General features: G+C 46.5%; 1 protein-coding gene across 1 annotated transcript in view; it reads right to left on the bottom strand.

The window, feature by feature from the left end:
* LOC140848615 (uncharacterized) overlaps window positions 1-21,806 on the bottom strand; it is a 73,432-nt gene extending 51,626 nt beyond the window's left edge. Inside the window, exons 1-2 of the mRNA XM_073232880.1 lie at window positions 21,396-21,806; window positions 21,018-21,356 (exon numbers count right to left, since the gene is read on the bottom strand). Coding sequence (XP_073088981.1) covers window positions 21,018-21,356; window positions 21,396-21,806 — 750 coding nt within the window. The remainder of the gene's footprint in view (window positions 1-21,017; window positions 21,357-21,395) is intronic.
* Between the last annotated feature and the right edge of the window lie 2,708 nt (window positions 21,807-24,514).

Genomic DNA, 24,514 nt, shown 5'->3' on the forward strand with positions numbered 1-24,514 from the left:
TACATATCTCTCAATAGTCACCCTAAATGTAAATGGACTTAATGCACCAATCAAAAGACACAGAGTAACAGACTGGATAAAAAAGCAAGACCCATCTATATGCTGCTTACAAGAAACTCATCTCAAACCCAAAGACATGCACAGACGAAAAGTCAAGGGATGGAAAAACATATTTCAGGCAAACAACAGCGAGAAGAAAGCAGGGGTTGCAGTACTAATATCAGACAAAACAGACTTCAAAACAAAGAAAGTAACAAGAGATAAAGAAGCACACTACATAATGATAAAGGGCTCAGTCCAACAAGAGGATACAACCATTCTAAAAATATATGCAACCAACACAGGAGCACCAGCATATGTGAAGCAAATACTAACAGAACTAAAGGGGGAAATAGACTGCAATGCATTCATTTTAGGAGACTTCAACATGCCACTAACCCCAAAGGATAGATCCACCGGGCAGAAAATAAGTAAGGACACAGAGGCACTGAACAACACACTAGAACAGATGGACCTAATAGACATCTATAGAACTCTACATCCAAAAGCAACAGGATATACAATCTTCTCAAGTACACATGGAACATTCTCCAGAATAGACCACATACTAGCTCAGAAAAAGAGCCTCAGTAAATTCCAAAATATTGAAATTCTACCAACCAATTTTTCAGACCACAACGGTATAAAACTAGAAATAAAACTAGAAATAAATTCTACAAAGAAAACGAAAAGGCTCACAAACACATGGAGGCTTAACAACATGCTCCTAATGAACAAATTAAAATAGAGATCAAGGAATATATGGAAACAAATGACAACAACAACACAAAGCCCCAACTTCTGTGGGACGCAGCAAAAGCAGTCTTAAGAGGAAAGTATATAGCGATCCAGGCACACTTGAAGAAGGAAGAACAATCCCAAATGAATAGTCTAATATCACAATTATTGAAACTGGAAAGAGAAGAACAAATGAGGCCTAAAGTCAGCAGAAGGAGGGACATAATAAAGATCAGAGAAGAAATAAACAAAATTGGGAAGAATAAAACAATAGCAAAAATCAATGAAACCAAGAGCTGGTTCTTTGAGAAAATAAACAAAATAGATAAGCCTCTAGCCAAACTTATTAAGAGAAAAAGAGAATCAACACAAATCAACAGAATCAGAAATGAGAACGGAAAAATCACAACAGACTCCACAGAAATACAAAGAATTATTAAAGACTACTATGAAAACCTATATGCCAAGAAGCTGGAAAACCTAGAAGAAATGGACAACTTCCTAGAAAAATACAACCTTCCAAGACTGACCAAGGAAGAAACACAAAAGTTAAACAAACCAATTATGAGCAAAGAAATTGAAACACTAATAAAAAAACTACCCAAGAACAAAACCCCCGGGCCGGACAGATTTACCTTGGAATTTTATCAGACAGGCAGAGAAGACTGGCAGAGAAGACATAATACCCATTCTCATTCAAGTTTTCCAAAAAATAGAAGAGGAGGGAATACTCCCAAACTCATTCTATGAAGCCAACATCACCCTAATACCAAAACCAGGCAAAGACCCCACCAAAAAAGAAAATTACAGACCTATATCCCTGATGAATGTAGATGCAAAAATACTCAATAAAATATTAGCAAACCGAATTCAACAGTATATCAAAAGGATCATACACCATGACCAAGTGGGATTCATCCCAGGGATGCAAGGATGGTATAACATTCGAAAATCCATCAACATCATTCACCACATCAACAAAAAGAAAGACAAAAACCACATGATCATCTCCATAGATGCTGAAAAAGCATTCGCAAAATTCAACATCCATTCACAATAACAGCTCTCAGCAAAATGGGAATAGAGAGCAAGTACCTCAACATAATAAAGGCCATATATGATAAACCCACAGCCAACATCATACTGAACAGTGAGAAGCTGAAAGCTTTTCCTCTGAGATCGGGAACTAGACAGGGATGCCCACTCTCCCCACTGTTATTTAACATAGTACTGGAGGTCCTAGCCACAGCAATTAGACAAAACAAAGAAATACAAGGAATCCAGATTGGTAAAGAAGAAGTTAAACTGTCACTATTTGCAGATGGTATGATATTGTACATAAAAAACCCTAAAGACTCCACTCCAAAACTACTAGAACTGATATCGGAATACAGCAAAGTTGCAGGATACAAAATTAACATAAAGAAATCTGTAGCTTTCCTATACACTAACAATGAACCAATAGAAATAGAAATCAGGAAAACAATTCCATTCACCATTGCATCAAAAAGAATAAAATACCTAGGAATAAACCTAACCAAAGAAGTGAAAGACCTATACCCTGAAAACTACAAGTCACTCTTAAGAGAAATTAAAGGGGACACTAACAAATGAAAACTCATCCCATGCACATGGCTAGGAAGAATTAATATCGTCAAAATGGCCATCCTGCCCAAAGCAATATACAGATTTGATGCGATCCCTATCAAATTACCAGCAACATTCTTCAATGAACTGGAACAAATAGTTCAAAAATTCATATGGAAACACCAAAGACCCTGAATAGCCAAAGCAATCCTGAGAAAGAAGAATAAAGTAGGGGGGATCTCACTCCCTAACTTCAAGCTCTACTACAAAGCCACAGTAATCAAGACAATTTGGTACTGGCACAAGAACAGAGCCACAGACCAGTGGAATAGATTAGAGACTCCAGACATTAACCCAAACATATATGGCCAATTAATATTTGATAAAGGAGCCATGGACATACAATGGCGAAATGACAGTCTGTTCAACAGATGGTGCTGGCAAAACTGGACAGCTACATGTAGGAGAATGAAACTGGACCATTGTCTAACCCCATACACAAAAGTAAACTCGAAATGGATCAAAGACCTGAATGTAAGTCATGAAATCATAAAACTCTTAGAAAAAAACACAGGCAAAAATCTCTTAGACAGAAACATGAGTGATCTCTTCTTAAACATATCTCCCCAGGCAAGGAAAACAAAAGCAAAAATGAACAAGTGGGACTACATTAAGCTGAAAAGCTTCTCTACAGCAAAAGCCACCATCAATAGAACAAAAAGGTACCCTACACTATGGGAGAATATATTTGTAAATGACAGATCCAATAAAGGCTTGACATCCAAAATATATAAAGAGCTCACACACCTAAACAAACAAAAAGCAAATAATCCAATTAAAAAATGGGCAGAGGAACTGAACAGTTCTCCAAAAAGGAAATTCAGATGGCCAACAGACACATGAAAAGATGCTCCACATCGCTAATTATCAGAGTAATGCAAATTAAAACTAAAATGAGATATCACCTCACACCAGTAAGGATGGCTACCATCCAAAAAACAAACAACAACAAATGTTGGTGAGATTGTGGAGAAAGGGGAACCCTCCTACACTGCTGGTGGGAATGTAAATTAGTTCAACCATGTGGAAAGCAGTATGAAGGTTCCTCAAAATGCTCAAAATAGACTTACCATTTGACCCAGGAATTCCACACCTAGGAATTTACCCTAAGAATGCAGCACTCCAGTTTGAAAAAGACAGATGCACCCCTATGTTTATCACAGCACTGTTTACAGTAGCCAAGAATTGGAAGCAACCTAAGTGTCCATCAGTAGATGAATGGATAAAGAAGATGTAATACATATACACAATGGCATATTATTCAGCCATAAGAAGAAAACAAATCCTACCATTTGCAACAACATGGATGGAGCTAGAGGGTATTATGCTCAGTGAAATAAGCCAAGCAGAGAAAGAGAAATACCAAATGATTTCACTCATCTGTGGAGTATAAGAACAAAGGAAAAACTGAAGGAACAAAACAGCAGCAGAATCACAGAACACAAGAATGGACTAACAGAGGATCTAAGCCTAATTTGGCTACCCAGAAAATGAATTAAGATACAATATGAAGAAGAACTTCCAACATCAACATTCTCTGGAAGAGTCATTCCAGAAGATGATCATCAAAAAACTTCAACAAAGATCCTGGTGCTGTTGCAGTTGTAGCTGCATTCATCCCACCAGTTCCTGGACTTGCCATTGGAATGAAGAAGGTGATATCTAAGCTGGCCTGTGCATACAGTAAAACAACAAATTTGACTGGATCTACACTGTCAGAACTCAACCAAGAATTAGGAGAAGTGCAAGTTGCAGTGCTCCAAAATCATGCGACTATAGATGATCTACTGTTAAAAGAACATATGGGATGTGAACAGTTCCCAGGAATGTGTTGTTTTAATTTGTCTGATTTTTCTCAAACTATTCATATTCAGGTAGACAATATCCATCATATCATTGATAAGTTTTCACAAATGCTTAGGATACCTAACTGGTTTTCTTGGTTTCACTGGATATGGCTGGTAATTGTAGGTCTGCTTTTGTTATGTAGCTGTATTTCTATTATGTTAATGTGTGTACACAATTTAATTAGTAGTTTAAAACCTATACATGCTTATGTTACTCTAGAAGAAGATATGTCAAAGAAATAATCAGTCTTCCCATGTTTTCTTCCATCTGCTACTTCTATAGCTTTTCTTCTTCCTTCCTAATTACAACGCTTTAGTAGAATTCGTGCCTCATATCGAAAATTACCAAGTATCATAATTCTTCCAATTGGTAAAGATACCTCAAGGCAAGTGCTGGGCATAGAAGCCACAGGGCATAAATCTGCAAAGAAGTAAAAAGTTAACCTTTTCAAACAATATGGCTTCTCTCTCACTTACCAACTTTACATTTCCCTGTATGGCCCCAGAAGATGACTGGTTAGCCAGAAACGGGTAAGATTCCTCAAGGAAGGAACAACCTAAGACAGGCACAGTCGCAGGGGGGCCATCAGGTGAGAAATTGGGGATCAACAGAGGTGAGGCTTATAACCTCACCCCCCCTCACCCCCGTTTTGAGAGAAATCTTCTGCATCCATGGATATTTTGTTGCCCTTGTCTAGCTTGGATTAATACTTAGTCTATAGGCACAGACCTGACCATCTACATTTGCCCTCTTACAGCACTAAATTATGTTTTCTACCTTTATCTTGCATCTACCTACCACTTCAGCATTTTATTTAAAAAAATAATAATAAGGGAGAAATGTGGGATTCACATATAAATCAAGTATAAAAATCAAACGAATAATCATATCTGTCTTGATTGTTTATAGTTCATGATGCGTGATCAAAACTGAAAGTTTCTGTGATATGACTGCCCTTGCACTGTTCACCATGTAAGAACTTATTCAGTATGTAAGAACTTGTTCACCATGTAAGAACTTGTTCGTTATGCTTCAGAAGATTGGAGACTGTTGAGAATTAGGCTTGGGGTTGATTAATGATTGTGCATTGAGTCCCCTATACAGAATTTTATTGTTGTTAACAACCATTTGATCAATAAATATGAGATGATGCCCTCTCAAAAAAAAAAAAAGAATGGCAGGCACTCACATATTCACTACTTTAATGAACGGAAAAGAGACCATAGTAAAGATAAATTTTCCCCAAAACAGTTCCCCACACACACAACTAATTTCTCTTCTACTTTTTTCCATCTGCAGACATGGTTTTACATATTTATGTAAACTATAAATGCTGCATACACAGAATTTTGCATTCTGTATATTTTCACTTAATGTAATATCATAATACAGTCATATTTATACCCAGTCTTCCTAGTGAACAGCTGCGTACATAACAGCCCATTGTGTGCTATACCACAGAATGTTTAACCATCCCCTCACTGCTGGACATGTGTTTTTTTTTTATCTATATTACAGATACTGCAAATAAATTTTGCAAACAAATGCAAATAAATCTTCATACATTTTGTCTTTCTTTTCTACTGAATGATTGTCTTAGGATAAGCTCCATTAGAAGGAAGGACTGAGTCAAAGGGTATCTATAGACCCCACATTATAGATGAGGAGAGGAGGACCAGGAGCATGCAGGCATGATCCACTCTCATGGGTACTCAATGAACGCCTGTGGCATGAAGCAAAGTGGCCGCAGTTTGCCCCAGCAAGCATGCTGCCACCCACCCACACAGTCAGAAACAGGACTTGCTCCCAAGTGTACTTTCAGTAAGTCAGCAATAAGGCTTTTGGTAGCAGGTCAGTGAGGATACCAGCTCCAAACTCCATTTTTTAATAAGAAATGAGGGCTGAGTTTCAAAATCCCTGTAGGATTCTACAGGACGGAGGCAGGGCCCACTGAAGAGCCCACGGCCCTGGTACCCTCTCATGACCTGTTCTCATCACTCTCTCCAGGCTCAGGGTCACGTGCGTGCAGGTGGCACCTGAGAGCTGGGCTTCTCAAGTATTTCACCCAGTCCCCCCACCCCTCCAGCCTCCTAAGGGTTTCCACCAGCCCAGGCTCCCTTCCTTGGGCCTCAGCTTCCCAGGTACATGCTCGTGGCCTCCCTCTCCACCCTTCCAGGCCTTTACTCTTCTACATAGGCCCCTTCTCTGCAAAGCTGTCCTGACCCCTCATTTAAAATTATCCACTCCTCACCTGGGTGCTTTCCTTGCTTTCATAGTTTTTCCATAGCAATTCATCACTCAACAGATAACATATTTTACTTATTCACTTATTTATTGTCTGAACATCTCCCAACACCAGAACCAAAAAGCCGACATTTTTGTCCATTTTGTTCACTGTTATTTCCCCAAGTTTAAAATATTGCCCAGCCCACAGTGGGTGCCCAACCCATTAATTAAATACTTGTTTAAAAAACAAATAGTGATATAATATAAAAAGATTCTTACTCCGTGCCAGGCATTGAATTGCCTAGCAGGGTTCATCCCACTTACTGGGAACAGCAATCCTAACATAATCCCTGTTTTACAGATGATGGATTTTACTGTTGCTCAGACAGGTTAAGCAACTTGTCCAAAGACACACAGCTAACCAGGAAAGGAGTACGGTCTGAACCCAAGTTATCGAGTGCCAGAATCTATGCTTGTTTCTACTACAGGGTGCTGCTCACATCCTGGCCTTTCATCCAAATACAGGAGCAGTCTCTGCAAATATGGCAGAACTTTCCAGGACAAGGCCAAGAACCCACCCAGTGATCAAAACGGGGAAGAAGAGGCAGGAGCGGCATGCCTAGGTGGCGGACACCAGGAGTCTGCTCCTGCCCCACTTCCCCAGGGGAATAGCAAGTCTGCCTTGCAGAACACAGGTCCAGCCTAGTTTGGCAGCCCTGAGTGACAGGGGCCAGTTTGTTGTTTGACAGGTGAGCCTGGGGCTTTGATATGCAGGGTGCTAAGAAAACAAATCCTGCCAGACCGGGAAACTGCTTAAACCAAATATGACCAGAAAGGAAGTTTAGTTTAAGCTGTTAGATGCCTGAGACAAGGTCTGGTCATTTGAGGCCACCTAAGTCTTTTTGTAAGAATAGTCAGAAGCCCCCTCTGGCTTAGGGGCTGAGGTGAGGGAGGGTGCAAAATGAACTGGTGCAAATGGACCAGTTTCCATTAGTCACATGGCAAATCATAGCGCACATGGCTGTCTGCACACAGGTATCAGTGAGTAAACAACGTCTTTGGCTTTTGGTTTCTTTTTTCTTTCTTTCTTTTTTAACTACTTCTTAAAACTTTCAAAAAAGACTGGCCCAGCGCTTTGCCTCTAAGGCTCACCTCTCCTCATAAACCACCAGGCCAACCACACAGAAAAAGTTTTCCATTTGCTGATGGATTCTTCCTTGCTCTGTCTGTCCCTTGGCCAGGGTGAATCAGGGCCCCCGAGGGGACATTCCCCACGGCCTGGTCACCTTCTTTCTCCTAAGATACGCCACCAACATTTAAAATACAACTGTGCCAGCAAGTTGTCCCCACCAGGCCCAAGAGCTGCCGACTACTTTCCTTCCTAACCAGAGCTCTTCAAAACAGAAGCCAAGTTCTTTGAGAAGGACCCAGATGAGAGCCTTTGCACTGAAGCCCCTCCTCCACCCCAAACACAAGGATGCTTTCTCCCCATCTTCCTTCTCAAACAGGAGCCGCCCCACCCCTTGCTCTGCTTCCTTTCTTCTGCAAATGGTCACCTGCTAATCCGACTCCAATACTCTGGTCATCTCGCCCTGTTTACAACTTTGAAGTAACCCCATTCAAATGGGGTGGGAAAGGGGAGCTTTTCAAACCCTTTTCCACCCGGCATTATTTCTTCCAAAATACCGAACATTCCCAAAGCCCTTTCTGACAAGACCTCTGCTCTGGACAAGACCCAGGGTCAAGCAGATTTCTGAAGAGTACAATGAAATCATCACAGATGTGAATTCAGATAATTCTTGACTTGAACTCCAGCTCCCCCAACTACTATGTGCCTTTGCTCCTTATTTCCTCACCCACAAAGGGGATAATAAAGTTATCACTGCTGAGGAGTTCACTGAGAGAACACCTGTAAAAAGCCTGATTTGTTAAAACGGGGTGAGTCTATTTCAGGTTAGCTGTAACTGAGGGAGGAGGATGTGGGGAGCTCAAGTTATTAGATTCTTAGGATCTGGCCTTTTCTTCCCATTTGGCAATGAGCTCACATACCGAAAACCCAGGGGGCTGGTTAACTCTAGCCAAAGCTGGCCCCCAATTCATGGTATCAGAGCACCCTATAGCTTATGAGTCATCTAGTCCCCTTCAAACAAATGGCAGCCAACACCTTCCACCAGCCCGTTTCCTGGCACTGCCGCAGGGTCACAGCTCACTATGTGAATGCATTCTAGGTTCTCCCAAAGTCGACTACTCAGGCCTCACAACCCCTCTCTGTGCTCACCCTGAGGGGAGAAAATATTGAAAAGCACAGTGTCCCCGAGTCTGTGTTTCCAAAAAGACTCACAAATGAGAGTCCCTAGTCAAGGAAGGCTGAGGCGGGGCAGAGCAGCTCGATAAGAAGGGGGTTTCCCATGTCAATTCTCAGCTTGCTTCCCGTAAGTGGTGCCTTGACACTCATACCTGGTACTGGTACCAGCAGCCGTACATCCGAGCTGGCAACCTCAGCTCTCAGGGCCCCTTCCCTGGCAGAGGCCAGGGTCCCCCTGCCCAGTAGGCTGAGACTGCCAGGCCTTAGAGCAGGGAACTGAGGTTCAGATAACACGGTGAAGGCCAACAGCACAGAACACAGCTTGGTTCAAATCAAGAAACACTTCCCGAGTCCCTGCACACGTCAGGATGTAGAGATGATCAGCGGGGCAGCAGACGGGCCTTCATTCACACCTTACCAGTACCTTCTACTGATTTACTCATCTACAGACTTCCCCACACAAGCTGACTGATCCCAGAATCGTGCCTGGCACATAAGTAGGGGAGCAACAGCTATTTGTTGAATTAGTGCATTAAACCCAAGGATTTAGGGAAATTTAGAAATTTAGGGAAACAAGCCCCTGCCTAACTCCCTGACCTCAAGGCCAACCACAGTCCTCACCACCACTCCCCACCAACCTCCAGACATGCCGACCTCCTTACCAGTCCTTAGACACCAAGCTCATGGCTGCCTCAGGGCTCTTATAGATGCTGGTCACTCTACCTGGAATGCTCTTCACCCAGGTTTCCACAAGGCTGCTGCCTTCTCACCGGTCAAGACTCAGATGAAACATTCCCTTCTCTCAGAAGGAAGCCTTTCCTGGCCACCCAATCTAAAGTAGCAACCTTCTCCCCACCCCCATCATTCTGACCCATTTCTAGTTTTCTTTTTCTCAGGCTACTTTTCTCTGTATGTTGGCTTGCTTTTTATCTTTTTCTTTCCATTAAAGGAACCACTCTGTCTTTTTCACTGCCCTTTTCCTAGTACCTGACACACAGGAGATGCTCAGTAAATAGTCATTGAATAAATGGACAGAGGAGAGAAATAAATAGCAAATTCAAGATGGGGAATGATTTGAACACATTAAATAGCTTACAATTTTATCTGTCAATATACTTGCTCAAAAAAAGAAAGATGGAGAATAATTTAGTAAGTCCCCCCGCATCCACCCCAAAAAAAGGTCGGGGGAGAAGAAGAAAGGCACAGAGACCAAAGAAGATTGCAAAGAAATATGAGCTATTCACCTGGGTGTACATTTTTTAAATGGCTATCATTCAAAAAGCATAAAATGGAGAACAGCTTATCAACTCCCATCACAAAAAATATCCCCGCTCTTTGACCCAGGAGTTCCATTCCTGGGAATTATCCCAAGGAAATGAACTCAGAATAGGAACAAAAATAAAGAGATCCCTATACAAAGATGATTCCATTCACACTGTTTATAACAGCAGAAATCTGGAAACAACCGAAATGTCCAATAACAGGAGAAATGCTTTGGCAAATTACAACACATCCATGGCATGGAATATCATGCAGCAATTAAAATTACCAAAAGGGAAGACAATAGGGAAACACAGGAAAGCATTTGAGAATAATGCTGGGAGGGGTTTAAAAAACACTGAATACCTTCCAAGTACCAGGCACTGTCCAACACACCTGTATCTCAGCAGCTCCTCACCAGAATCTAAAATAAACCTATTCTTTAATAAAAATAAAAACAAACCTATTCTTACCCCTTTTTCACTAACAAGAAAACAGGTTCAGAACTTGCCTCCAGTCCCAGAGCTGGCAAAGAATAGAGCCCAGATGTTAACACAGCCTTCTCCTGGCAGGGCCCCTGCACACCCGGAGTCCTCACTGCACCCTCAATGTCCTACTTAGTGCTTGAGACTGTCCTTCCCTGTAATGACACCACGATTATGTTCAGGAGACCAGAACTCAGGGATGTGAAGCAGCTAGTCAACAGTGATACAGCACCTGAGAAACACTAGCAAGAACACAGCAAAAAGCAAAGCAAACCAAAAACAAGAAAGCAAACAGCGTCTGTTGGGGATAAGAGACCACGGTGAGAAGAAATGAGAGGGCTCAGCAAGACCAGGCCGTGGGAAGGACTGCGCAGAGCCGTGAGGGAGGAACCATGAGAAGCAAGGCAGCCCCTCAGTGGGTGCTGGACCCCATTTCCCAATCGGGACACCGAGATAAGGGTTTGCTGGACACCTGCCTATTCTCGGCTCTTCTCCCAGGGCCCAGGGCACTCAACAAATGTCGTTTAAAATACACACATGTACTGATGCGTGGACAGAGCAAGAGAAAAGGTAGAGGAAGAGACCCTAGAGCCAGGGAGAAGAGTGGACTGGAAGCAGGGACCGTCATGAGGCGCCTCTGCAGGGTCTGGTGGCCCGCCTGCTGTTAAAGCCACTCACGTCAGTCTCAGGCAGGGCTGTGGGAATAAGGAAGGGGATGCGCCATTCTTGACTCCAACAATGGAGAGCAGGTTTCAGATGCAGCAGGAGATTGGCTTAGATAGTGGGGTGGCCTACCCGCTCTCTAAAGGCTGCCATGCGCCAGACAAGCTTCAGGGGAAAACTGCAGAGGCCATTTCAAGGAAAAGGTATAGAGATTCCTCCCAGCCTGCTGGGGTAGGTACACCTCTCTGCCTGGAGGCAGAGGGCTGGACTAGAAGACCTCCGAGGTCACTCTGTTTCCTTAAGGCTGACCACCTGGTGCCACCATTGTCAAGACCAGGTTACTTGGTGTGTAAATGCCATAGGCTACCGAGGACTGGGCAGAGCTCGTTATTGCTGTAACTGGGGGATCACTACATGGGGGTTCATCATACCATTTTCTCTATTTTTGTATATGTTTGAACATTTCCACGACAGACTTTTTAAAAATGTGAACTCAGATGCAGACATTTCATGTAAAAATCACCAGGGCCTGACCCCAGACAAAGGCCATCAAAGCCTTAAGTAATTATCCTTTGCTAACAGATTTTCCAGCTGGAAGGGAGAGGCATTTGCAAATGCAAGTCAGGCAGTACAGGCAGGTAATTAAGACTGTTTGGGTTTCAGTCACAGCTTGGTCTCTCCTCAGCTGTGTGTCTCTGGACATGTCACTTAACCTCTCTGTGCCTCAGTTTCTTCACCTGTAAAAAGGGAATAACAACAGGACCTTCCTGACAAAGTTGCTGTGAGGAGTAAAATGCCACATAAAACTCTTAACAAGGCAGGTAGGCATGGAGTAAGCTCTAAGTAAAAGTAAATGTCAGATATTATGAAACATCCATTTTGTAACATACACAGGTATTCATTCTGGAAACCACTCAACATTCGGTCAGTTACCTAGAGAAAGTGAGAAGGGGTGAAACTAGCACTGTGTTTCTGAGACCTCAGGCACTGGTGTGGGAGCACCCGGTCCATTGTACCTAGAGTGGCCCCAGCCAGCCCAGGCCTCATTGGCCAAGGGGCTAGAGAGAGCTCAGCTCCTCTTTTCAAAAAGCCAGAACCAGAAACAGGAAGCTGCTTCCTTTCCTTTCCATTCTGAGCCAGCGTTTCCTTTTTTGTTTTAAAAAGCATTCCTTGTCTGCAGCCCAGCCCTTCCCCTGCCCTCAGCAGCCTGACGCTCAAACACACCCACAGCCATCTGCATTTCTCTGGGACTGTTCCTGCTCACCAGCGGGGTCATGAGGTTCCTACTAGACCCTGAGTGAGTGTGCCCTTGGCACCAGTCTAACTAGCACCCAGGGCCAAGGCCAAGGGGAGGCAAGACGCAAGGACTCCAGGCACACAAACCTCTCCAGGCATGTTCACCTGGTCTTGCTGGAAGGATTAAGTGAAATCTGTCTTTAAATGCTAGTGTGGTGCCCAGAACACACACTATCTCCCTTTGTGAAGCACCTCCCTTAGCAAAAGGTAACCTCGCATGGCTTGCTTAGTCTATGGTATCACTAGCTTCCCCTCAACCCACTTGATCTTAACTGTAACTTCATGTGTGACCTCAGTATCATAAAAACATAAAACATAAAACAGCAGTAGCTGAAACTAAGCCTACAATTTGTCTCTTTCCCTGTTCATGGCTTAAGGCAGTATTTCTTCAGCTGTGTTCAGTGGAATAAAGATCCCCTGGACAAACAAGTTTGGGAACCCTTGTTGCAGGACTTCTCAGAGCCTTTAAATCATTAATCTTCATCATCATGTACTTTAAACACAACTCAGTCATGTTTTTAAAGTGTCAAACAACTAAAATTGTTTCCAAATGTTTGAGGTTTGTAATAGGTGAAATGTGCCACATCAGGCTTTGTTCTTGATAATAAATGCTATGATTCTTTTGAAAAAAAAAAATCTTCATCATCAGGAATGTCCAAGAGGGAGATGGCTGATGGGACACATTCCCAATGATCTGAAGCCCTCTTCCAACATGAGCTCCTGGCAGAATATAATATGGGAAAGGCTGTGTTAAGCCCTTTCAGGAGTCCCAGGCAGGGGTGAGGGGATCCTCAAGAGAGTACCCAATGACTGAGAATGTTAAGGTCACTTGTTAAATATGACTTGTAATTTTATTTCCAGCTAGCAAAACTGCACCATGAGCGAAGCTGTTGCTGCTTATCCATATCAAAACCAAACCCAAAATAATTGGCTAAATTGGGACTGAAAACCTCCGGGTGCCATGCCAAAGAATGCCTACCATTCTAAAAGCAGCTTATCTCATTAGATTTGAGGAAAGCAAAACCTTTATGATCAGTAGGCTGCAGATTCAAGTGTATAGTTGATGCTCTGTGTGAAAAGTTTCCTCAGCATAGCTGGTCTATTCTATACACTGCATTATGCTTTCTTTCCCTTTTTTTTTAAAATTTTAAACACAAGTCTTAATTAATTCTTGCAATTATTCTGAGGGTGGAAAAATGAAAGAGGGAGGGGGACAAATGGCAAACAAACAGGACGCCTTCAGCTCCATTATTTTGAAAAGCAATCCACTCACTTAAAACATACTGCCACCCACCAAGACCAGGATAACAGAGAAATACAGATGTAAATAAACATATAGGTTTTATATGTGGTGGCAGTTGAATTGAGACTTTTCTTCAATGCAGATAAAAAACACCCATGCCTGGGAATAAATGACAAAGCATTTTTTGATCCCAACATCTGTCCCCAGAATATATCCTTGCATCTCCACCCAGGGTCTGGAATAGGAGAGAAAGGCCAAGGTGAACACAAAGACACTGCATTAAAAGGTGGTATCTTCTAGAAGTGATCATAAACCATTTATAACATTATCTTCACTTTAAAACCAACAACAATGTATGGAGATATAGAATGCACAATCTGCACAAATTTAAGATAGACACTAGGTCCTATAGGAACAAAGATTTACACACCCAAGTCCCAGGGGATCTTTCAGGGGAAGGATGAGAAACCCTTAGAAGTACACAGTCAGGTTCAAAGACTCAGATAGTCCATTGAGGCTGGGCCAGTGCATTGAGTATGCTGGCTTTCAAAACAGGCCCCTCAAACACAACACCCCAGACTGCTCCCCAGGAATCTCTCCAGTCCCCAGGGTCCCCAAGACATTGAGATGGGGCTGAGAATTCAAATGCATTTGCTTCCTCTGCAGGGAACTCCTTGAGGCCAAGGCCCCCACCATCACAGGAAGGTGATCGGCAGGCTGCTGCTTGCCGTCAGCCAAGGTGGTGTAATGTCTCACTCTAGGGTAGGAGCCCCCAGTGTGATGCCCAGCTGAGTGCTCCTGTCCCTTCTCCATCCTTTAAGTCATTCTCTAATGAGGGTTCCTGGCAAGTCACTTCCCCATTTGGACCTTCACCTTCCTCACCTGCAAGATGAGAGGGGTGGGCCAGATGAAACCCCAAAAATCTTCTGAAGCCCTCTTACCCTACGAATCTAGGACTCTACCAAATCAGCCCCAGAGCCAAGGCACCTAAATAGCTCTCTGATTATTATTTTCAGTTGGTGAAGAAAACAAGTCTACTGTTCAGTGAGGAGCCTTTCATGAGCTTCGCCGCAGGTGAAGTGAAGACCTAAACTGTATGGCTATGTGCTGCCTCCTGTGTCTTAGAGCAAAGGAAGGTCCCTCTTCTAGTGGTTGGCCCAGGAGACCCCCACTTTGCACCAGGCAACCACAAAACTAGAACCCATAATCCTTAACATAGAACTTAGAACGTCTGCCACAAGCAACCGTAAAACTAGAACCCATAATTCATGACACCTAAGCGAGAACACAGGGAACATGACCTGCCTCCAGGTTGTACTATTTGCCTTCAAGGTGGATACAGATGCAATGGCAAAGGGGTAAATGCCCAAAGGCTGCCATTTTATGAATCCTGGCATTATTGCTGGGGATGGGGCAATGTATTATGTCCTGAAGATTTTAAAGAATAGGATTGATATTACACGTGTTCCTACCCAGCAAATTCCACTTCTAGGAAGAGACTCATTGCAGTATGGTTTATGACAGCAGGACTTGAAACAGCTGAATGGCCAACATGGTAGGACTGGCCAGGTGAACTGACGGTGTGACCACACAGCACAGCCACTAACAATGATGATGCATACCTACATGTACAGACATAGACAGAAGACTTTTAAGGCAATGTACATGGTATGCTCCACAAAGAAATATATGTATATTTGCATGCATATGCAGAGGATAAAAACACTACAGGAATATACAGCAAAATGTTAATGAGGATTAACTCCGAGAGGTGGCATCATGGGTGATTTTTCAATTTTGTTCATCTGTCTCCTTTTTATAGTGATCATAGGTCATTATGACTATTTTAAAAATACTTTTATAAAAGTAGAAAGTTAATGAATATATTCATTATCAGAAGAGTTATTCAGAAAGAATAAGGCAAGTATCCATTAAAAAAATTATGAGTAAGTTGATCTCTAGGCAGCTTCTCGTTTCTCAGAATGGCACCAACACAGAGCTGGCTGCATCACAGTTTGCTGGCAGAGACCTGTCTTTGAGGATGTGCTGGGCTGCATTTGAGGGAAGCAGCCCCAGGCCTGATCTCAGAGGCTGCACAGCCTGGGGTGGCCACCAGTAGGCCCAGTCATCTGGAACTGAGCCCCCACATACCCCTGGACCAGCCCTTTTTGTTTACTGGCCACTACCTGGGGCTCAGCAAGCCATGACCCTGACTGGAAACCCCCCACCACAGTTGCTAGAGGCAGTTGCAAAGTTCAGAACTTAGGCTCTGAACCCAGTCAAGACAGGTTTAAGCATCTACTAACTCAGCCTCTTAGTCCCTCTGAGCCACAATATCCTTACCTGCAAAGTGGGCATAAAACCTCAGGAGGTCCTTGTGAGCATTAAATGGGTCAACATATGCCCAGGGCCTAGCAGAGTATTCTGCACCGAACAGGTGGCCAAGAATGTTATTTATCCATGTCTGCCCTCACTGTGCTCGAACGTCATCCCCACAACCTCCAAGGCACCTACACAGCTTTCCCTTTGAACTGAGTGTAAAAAAAGACTCCAGTCAACCAATTCTGAAAGGACATCTTTTCTAGAAAGCCCAGCTTACATAGACCTGGCCACAGGCTTTGCTACTTCCCTCCCACTGCAGAAGCTGCCACCGAGGACCAGGGCCTTTGCAGTCCCTCTCCAGACCACAGCCAACAGGCGGTCCAGAATACTTGTGGGGGCAATGCAGCTTTCCTGGATTTTAAGCCAACCCACAGGGGATGGAGGCCATTCCCATCCTTGCCCCCAGGCAGCAGTCCAGCAGCCCCCTGGCATTTACACTAACCCGGGCTGCAGGTGTGTTAAGGCCTCTCTGCAACACTGCCCAGCCTGCCCCAGCCTCAGGAATCTGCAGGTCCCCTTCCAGGCTGCCTCCAGAGAGCACTGGTGGTGAGTTTCATCAGGGAAAAAGTTGTCTAGGTGAAAGCAGACACTAAAGGGGACAGTGACCCATCTCTGCAGCCCTTTAGGGTGGCTGGGAGGTGAAACCCTCCGGCAGGACGTTAAAACTATGGTGGGGCAGCAGAAGAGAGAAATACCACGCTCTGAGGCCATGGCTGGGTGGGGAAAGGGAAACCAAGTTTCACTCTCAGTTCTGCCAGAGACGTATGACTCGGGACAAGTCACCACCAAGATGCTGGGAATATTTCCCATAAAACTAAGAGGTTAGAGTGGCCAACCCTTCAGTCATATTCCCAATTCCTAAGCACTCAGCAGGCCGTGTTCCTGGAGTCATTCCTGTTCATCCACCTGGCTCCCCATTAGACAGAAAGTGTCCGCAAAGACCAGGAGCACATCCTACCTACCTCTGAGTCCCTGCCAGTGCGGCTGCAGCGAGAAGCTCAGCAGGCAAGCCAGTTATAACTGAAGACTTACTGAGTGAAGACATACCCATGCAAGCCCAAGCACCCGGTCTGCAAGGACATATGGCACCCCCTCCCTTCCCAGCACTTCCACTATCCAGATAGGGGGCCAGGAGAGGGGACCCCAAGGAGACCTCACATCCTCCACATAGCAGAGCTCTGACCTGCCGCAGCTAAGCCGGTGAAGGGCAAGCCCCCCTGATCTTCCATAGCAGCAGGCCCTCCCCCAGTTGCCTCCTGGCTCCAGGGCAACTCCTTAGGAAAGTGGCCAGAGTACAGAGACTGTGCCGGCCACAGCTCTGGAGTGTACCGTCCCGTCAGGGCCTGTGCACTAGGTCCTCTGGGGACCCCTTGCTCAAGTCAGTTTGCTTAGAAGGGATTTCTCTCTCTAAGAGCAGAGGGTAGGAAGACTTGGTGTGGCAGGGCCTATTCTGGAAAGTACTTGTAGGCTGGCAGGAAAGTTACAATATCCACTAAACATGAACCTTCATGAGGCACCACTGTCTACCCAGCACCCAGCACAGACTCAGCCTACAGACGATGAAGAAATAAAGAAATGAACTGCCATGGAGCTCCAGGCCCAGCTGTGAGGCCAACCAGGGGTCCCTGTGTGAGCACATCTGGGGAATGAGAACATTCTGTCTTGCCTCAGTGGAGTTCAGACCCGTAGGAGGGTCTGATGGAGACAGGGCACCAGGTTTTGCTAGGATGAAACAGACTCACAATTTCTGGTTACAGATTTAGTTAGACTCTGGGTTCAGATTTTGTTTCCATCCCTTCCCATGCAGAGAAAAAAAATGTGTGTGATGAAGGCTGGTTAATTTCTAGAAAAATCTTAGGAGACTGAGAAGGGTCCAGCACAGGCTGGCAGCTAGGAGGCAAACATTAAACCTTCTTGGCTCCTCCCAATCTTTTGGACCCAAACTGGACCACTGTACAGAGAATAGTCACCACAGGGCAGACAGACACGCACACCACCACAACCTGCCATCCCGGGCACCAGCAGCTGGGCCCAGGTCAGGGACTTCCAGGGGTATCTCATGTGCTGACTCTCCCACTAACTGCTGATTCAAGGAGGGCCAGAGTGGGCTGGGGTTCCCAAGATTCTGGGAGAAGCCTGGTAAGGTTACATAAGCCTGTCCTCTGGTCGTCCCCTTCTTCAAAAGCCAGGAATCCAATGTTGTAAGCACGGTAAGCTTGGTATGTGAGAGGAGCCTGCAGAATAGGACGGAAAGTCAGAACGGACATCATCACTGCCCTGTCTGACCTCACCACATGCTGCTGGGATTGTCTGCTGGCCTGAGTCACCCACCTCTAGGAGATAAAAGCCAGCTATATGAAGGTACCATCCCCTAAAGGTGGCCTGTGGCATGAATGCCACTGGACCCTCACTAAGGAAAAGTTTATAAGCAAATCTTTTAGTATAGTAGTAAGACATGGACTTACAGACTCCACAACAACATTGCAGGGCTATACAGTCTCATCCCCATTTTACAGATTGGGAAGCTTGAGAATCAAAAGTCATGAGACTTGCCCTAAGTCACACAGACAGACTGCAGACTCAAATTCAAAGTTGTGGGCTTTCCGTTTGCCACACTGTCATCAGGATTCTTTGAGTAATAAATACACTTCCCCCATAAGTTATCAGTTTGGTCAATCTGGATTTTAACACCATTCTTAAAAAGAGACATGTATAACAAAAATTTGATTCAACCCAACTGAGGCCCCTTCAACGAACCACAGAATTTGCAGCTGCCAGAGGCCTGTAATGATTACTCCAATCTTCCTATTCAGGTTAGGAGGCTGAGGCCTACAGAATGAAGTGATTCATCTACACTAGCTAGTGGCAGCCCCAGGGAACTAGCTCCAGAGGTCTAAATTCTTATCCCCAAACACAACCCAGACCCTGCCTTTTCAGGGAGTGGGGTGGACCCAAATCCACATCACACTTCAGAGGCAGGGAGCAGGGTACTGGCTCCTGTTTACACTGCAAATCCCCTTTGGACCTTCAGTTGGGTTTACAGCTGCCAGAGACAAACATCCGATAAACACTCAGAAGGGAGGCCACTGAATAAACCCAAGTCAGAGACCTAAACAGCTAGATACTTTGTGGTGTCATGATATCATACCTTGGTCAGAATAAGTGACTTTGGAAGTCAGGACACCTAGAGGGTAAAGCCATTTCCAGCAAATGAACAACAAACGGTTCTTCTATATCCATTGTGCAAACCAGGAGCACTTCAGAGTGACATGGGGACAATCCGAGCACAGAGAATGTTCTCTCATCCCGATAACACAGCAGCCCAACCAGACACATGCTGGACAACAACCCCTCCTCCTGGAACTAAGCCACACAGGCCCCCTATTGTATCGGTTTAAAAACTGAACTTTGCTGGGCAAACACTCTCGGCTGTGTTCAGGAAACCAGTGTCTCTCACCACTTAGAAAACAGCAGCATGCATGCAGAAGGGACAGCTGTGGGGGGTTTTGTTAGTTGGTTTGCTTTTTAAGCAAAGCCTGGTCAGAACTGCTATAGCAACTGTAACAAAAATAATAATAGCCAGCACTGATTGGATGCTTCCAATGTCCCTGAGTTTGCAGCTTTTAAGGAAAGAAAACTGAAGGAGAGAAGTCACCCCCAAAACATTTTGGATCAGAGATTCAGGCTTGTGGTGTGCAGGGAAGAGGGAGGATTGGGTCTCATAATTACTACAAATCACTGGCTGGCCCTATGACAGCTGGCAGAGGCAATTTGCAATTTGGGGGGCAGGGGAATGAGAAATTAAGGTTCTAATGAAACAAAACATCCCCAGATCTGCAGAAGGCCAGATGTGAGAATGCAAGGTGGAAAGACGCCCCCATCCTCAAGACTGAGCAGCTATCCCCTGGCCCCTGGAATTTCACAGCCTTCCCCAGTCTCTGGACAAAAGCAAGTTGGGAAGGCACTAGTTTCCCTCCATTGTGTTTGGGGAGTGGGAGACGCCCCCTTCTGAGAATACAACAACCGTTTTGCTGGTAGCTCCAGGTCCTTTTAATACTGCACTTCCCTGCTGTAATTTGAGAGAAGAGGGCCTGTGGCATATCTTGCTTCACACTAGTGGCTGTCTCCACCAGAACCCCTTAAATGGTGTCATCTTCCCACCAAAGGCTTTGGTTCCCCAGCACAATCCTTCCTAAACCAAATCCAATGTTTGGGGAGGAATGGGGGGAATCGGTGGGAAATTACATTTTCAGCAGTGAACTGCTGTGGCTGTGCCAATGGAAAGCACCAAATGCCTGAACAGCAAAAACGCAGTTTCAGCAAATGCTTTTTGAAAAGCGGCAGACAACCTGGAGGAGAGGAAAGGAAGGAACAAGACGGAGCCTGCGGACTGAGGGCAAGGCAGCGGGCGGTGGGCCCGTGCTCACCCTTCAGGGGAACCTGCCCCCACCCCCGCCACGGCACCCCGGCCCACGGCTGCTCGGCTCAGTCACACAGGGAAAAGTCCAGCGCGTGACTCGGTGGCAGAATGAGTCCTGCGGCCCCGCAAACTGGAGATGGGGTGGGGGCGGAGGTGGGGAGGCAGGTGACGTCCGGGCGAGCCCACCCAGCCCACGGGCTCCTCGATGCTCCATCTCGTTCCCACTCCGCCCCTCCCCGCAAATCCCGCCCAAGGTGAGGGGCTGGTCCTGGGTCCTCAAGCTGCCGCAGCAGCCAGAAGAGAGGGGAGGAAGCCTCAAAGGGAGCGACCCCGGCTCAAGGATGCATCTGGGAAACAGCGACTGAGGTAGCGTGGAAGAGGCTGGGGGCTGCTTCCCGGGCCGCCGACCTCTGTGTCCTAGCGCCCAGCGCGGGTTTCGACCCCCTGGCGCCGCGGCCCCCTTACCTCCAGGGTCCGGATCTCCTGCTGGGTGAGGTCGCTGGACACGGCACACTTGGTGCGCAGCCCGCGCAGGCTGCCGATGGAGATGTCAATGAGCTTCTGGAGCTGCTCGCACTGCTGCAGCGCCCGGCTGGCCGCGGACCCGGCGCCCCCATCCGCGGCTGCCGCGCCCCTCCCCCCCGCCGCGGCCCTCCTTCTTCTCCCCCATCGCCGCCGCGCGCAGCGCCGCTCTATCCATGCCTCGGCATCGGGACCGCGGGGTGGCTGAGGCGGGGAGCCCGCGGGCGCCTCAGAAGGGAATCCGCGAGCCGGCAGGGCCGGGCGAGGAAGCGCCCTTCGGCGCTACGGAAGCAGGGACGCGAGGAGAGTCGGCCGCCGAGCCCGCAGCTCTCTCCCGCCCAGCCGCGGCGGCAAAGTGAAAGCCGCGGCGACCCGACGGCTGCGGCTCCCGGAGCCTTTAAGCGGCGGCGGGAGCCGGGCCGCGGCAGCTGGGCATGCTGGGACTTGTAGTCCTCGCCGAGCACCTGCCGCTCCTCCCGCGCCCTCGCGGCTCCGCATGCGCCTAGTGGTCCCGGCCTTCCTCCGGGTAGCTGGCTGGGCGGGAGCGCCCCGCCTCCGCGCCCCCGGAGTGGCTGCTCCGCGCCAGCTCCTACCCTGTGCGCCCAGAGTCTGGGGAGCCTCTTCTCCTGGCCCCTCCTCCCAGCTTTCCTCCTCCAGCCTGGGGCTCACTGATCCCCGGCTGGGGTGGGGCAACGGGCGGTCGGTGGACCCCTGACCGGAGGAGGGGTGCATCTTGCAACTATTCAATTCAGCCGCAGCCCAACCCTGAAAGATGGGGACGGTGGAGGTTCTAGAATTTCTGTGTGGGTTTAGGGGCCGCCATCTAGTGGGAAGGGGCCTAAAGTACTTGTCCTGAGCTGTTTCGCGAAGCACTGGACTCTAGATTGCCTACGTCAAAGGGAACGCTCAGGCTTGGAGAAAGACCTCAGGGCTTACTTCTGAATCCTATATGCCCACCTAATAAGTGCCCCATCCTCCACTATCCCAGTCCAGCAGGCCAGCCCGGATGCTCGGGCAGCACACTGATTTATCATGCTCTCGGGAGCGCCAGGAGCAGACAGCCTGGGTTTAATTCATACTCTACCACTGCCTAACTGTGTGACTTTGGGCAAAGTTAGCTCACCTCTGAGTGTCTTGAGGTTCCTCATCAGTAAAAATGGGGTGATAATGGTACCTATCTCATAGGGTTCATACGAAGAATGAGTTAATGTACATACAGCACCTAGACTGATTACTGGCACATGTAGTCTCTGGAAAAATGTTAGCAGTATCCAGCCTCAGAGCTACTGAGTGTGGCCCCAGACCCTGAAGAGGGCATGGGTGCCTCCTAACTCAGCATTCAAACCCCAACCCATTCCCTTCCTTCCCCTCTCACCTCCTATGTGTTCACATGTGCTCCGTTACCCAGCTAAACTGAAAAGCCAAGACTCTGATCACAGGTCCCACACATCCACACCTCCAATGTCTGTCAACCAGAAGAAACACCTCTCCTCTGACTTTTCTCTTAAGCTCCTTGGCTGCAGAAGTGGCTGGCTAATTTGCCTTTTATTCTCTTCACAGAGCCAAATACAGTGGCTGGCACACGGGGGGGGGGGGGGTGCTCCCTGAAGTTGTGCAACCCATTTCACGAGTTTTTAGGCAGGTCTTGGTTGAGTTTCTCCTATCTTTCTGGCCAGCTCAGGCCTAGGCATTTTAGCAGTCTCTGTCTCTCTCAAAATACACTTTTGTTGTTGTTTGGAAAATGAGAATTGAACAGGAGGTATGGTCCAAGCATTATTATCCTGCCTGAATGCCACATACCGTGTGGCAGTACTGGGTGGCAGTTTATATTACACCTTCCTTTAATGTCGTTTGAAATTTCACAATATACTAAATATCTGGTCTAAAAAGCAAACCTATGATAACTTTAAAATGTGTTTTTGCAAACTAAGCTCTCATTTGGAGATTTTCTGAAACCCTGGGGGCTTCCTCCCCCACTCCTGACCCTTCCCACTATGAATCACAGATCAAGTCCTGAGTTTATAAGAGGATGCCCCACACTGTGTGGATGAAGCCCCCAACCCTGACTTGCCTTAACCCCACCCCACCCCCATGCAGCAGGGTAATTAATGCTCTGAAAGACAAACTGTAACAGTGATTCTCAGACTTGAGTGTGTATCAGAATCTTCTGGAGGGCTTGCTGATACACAGAGTGATGGAATGGACCTCAGCATTTCTGCTCAGTAGGCTGAGGATGGGGCTGGAGAATTTCATCTCTAACAAGTTCTCAGGTGATGCTGATGTTGCTGATCCTCACTTGCAGGATAGAGGTTATGTGTTGTGAGGATGCACAAAGATAACATGCAGAGTGATGGTCCCGAATAAGGATTCATCATATTTTTATTTATTTGATAAATACTTACTCTGTGCAGGCAGTGCTCCCTGAAGACCTCGTTTGAGCTCTGGAGCCAGTCATGGCTGAACTGCCCTTGGAGTTCCCAGGTACATGTTAACTAATTCTCTTTTTGACTTGAGCAGGTGTAAGCTGGAGAAAAGTGGGCACACCAGGGTGGAGAGGGCAAGAGGGTGGATCAGGAGCAAGCAAGGCCTGGAACTATCCAAGCAGGACAGAAGAGGACAGGGAGGAGAGGGGAAACAGTCTTCCAACTCCATGTGGCGCCATCGTGGGCACCCACCCACCAGCCTGCCATGTGACTTTGTACCCACAGTGTACTTCTCTGATCTGAGGTCTGCCATCTGTGGAGGGATGTACTCATTTGCAAAGCCCATGAGAGACTGCTTATTCCTGGGAAACTGCAGGGAAATGGCAAATATTCCAGTGCAATAAATATAGAGATCCCTTCCCATCTGGAGAGGGAGGAGGGACCACACACTTACTGAGCACCTCGTGAGTGTCAGGCGCTCACACTAGGTGCCTGATCTGCCTGACTGTCAACTACAAAACTGAAGGGAGGGCTGCAATGCCTGATGCTCACATTCATCAAAAAAGCAAATGTTTATGGAATGAAAGAAACATCTATCTTAATCTTCACAAAGGTCCAGAAACTGATATAAAGAGGGTCAGCAACTCCCTGAGAGCCACAGAGTTGGTAAGAGGCCACGGCAGAGTTCAGGGCCAACTTGCAGGCCTGAGAACTTGCCATTGCCCTGGATAGACAGAAACCATCACCTCTGTAGGACATGCCCATGGTGGGGGCTCTGGGAACCTAGAACAGAGCAAATGGAAAAAACAGTTGAATTATATGATTTATGTAAATTAGAAATTTTTAGAAGAATTTAAATCAGTGAATTAGACAGAATTAGAGGCCCAAGGATGTGTAACGGCTGAGGTGGAGGAGAAAGCTACAGCAAGCCTGGGGCCACAGCAGCGCAGAGCAGGGCCAGGGGGACTCTTGGTGGAGGTGGAGAGGAGCCAGTGCCGAGAAACAAGGCGAGAGCAG

This window comes from Manis javanica, chromosome 4 (assembly GCF_040802235.1).
Source record: "Manis javanica isolate MJ-LG chromosome 4, MJ_LKY, whole genome shotgun sequence".
Classification (NCBI taxonomy): domain Eukaryota; kingdom Metazoa; phylum Chordata; class Mammalia; order Pholidota; family Manidae; genus Manis; species Manis javanica.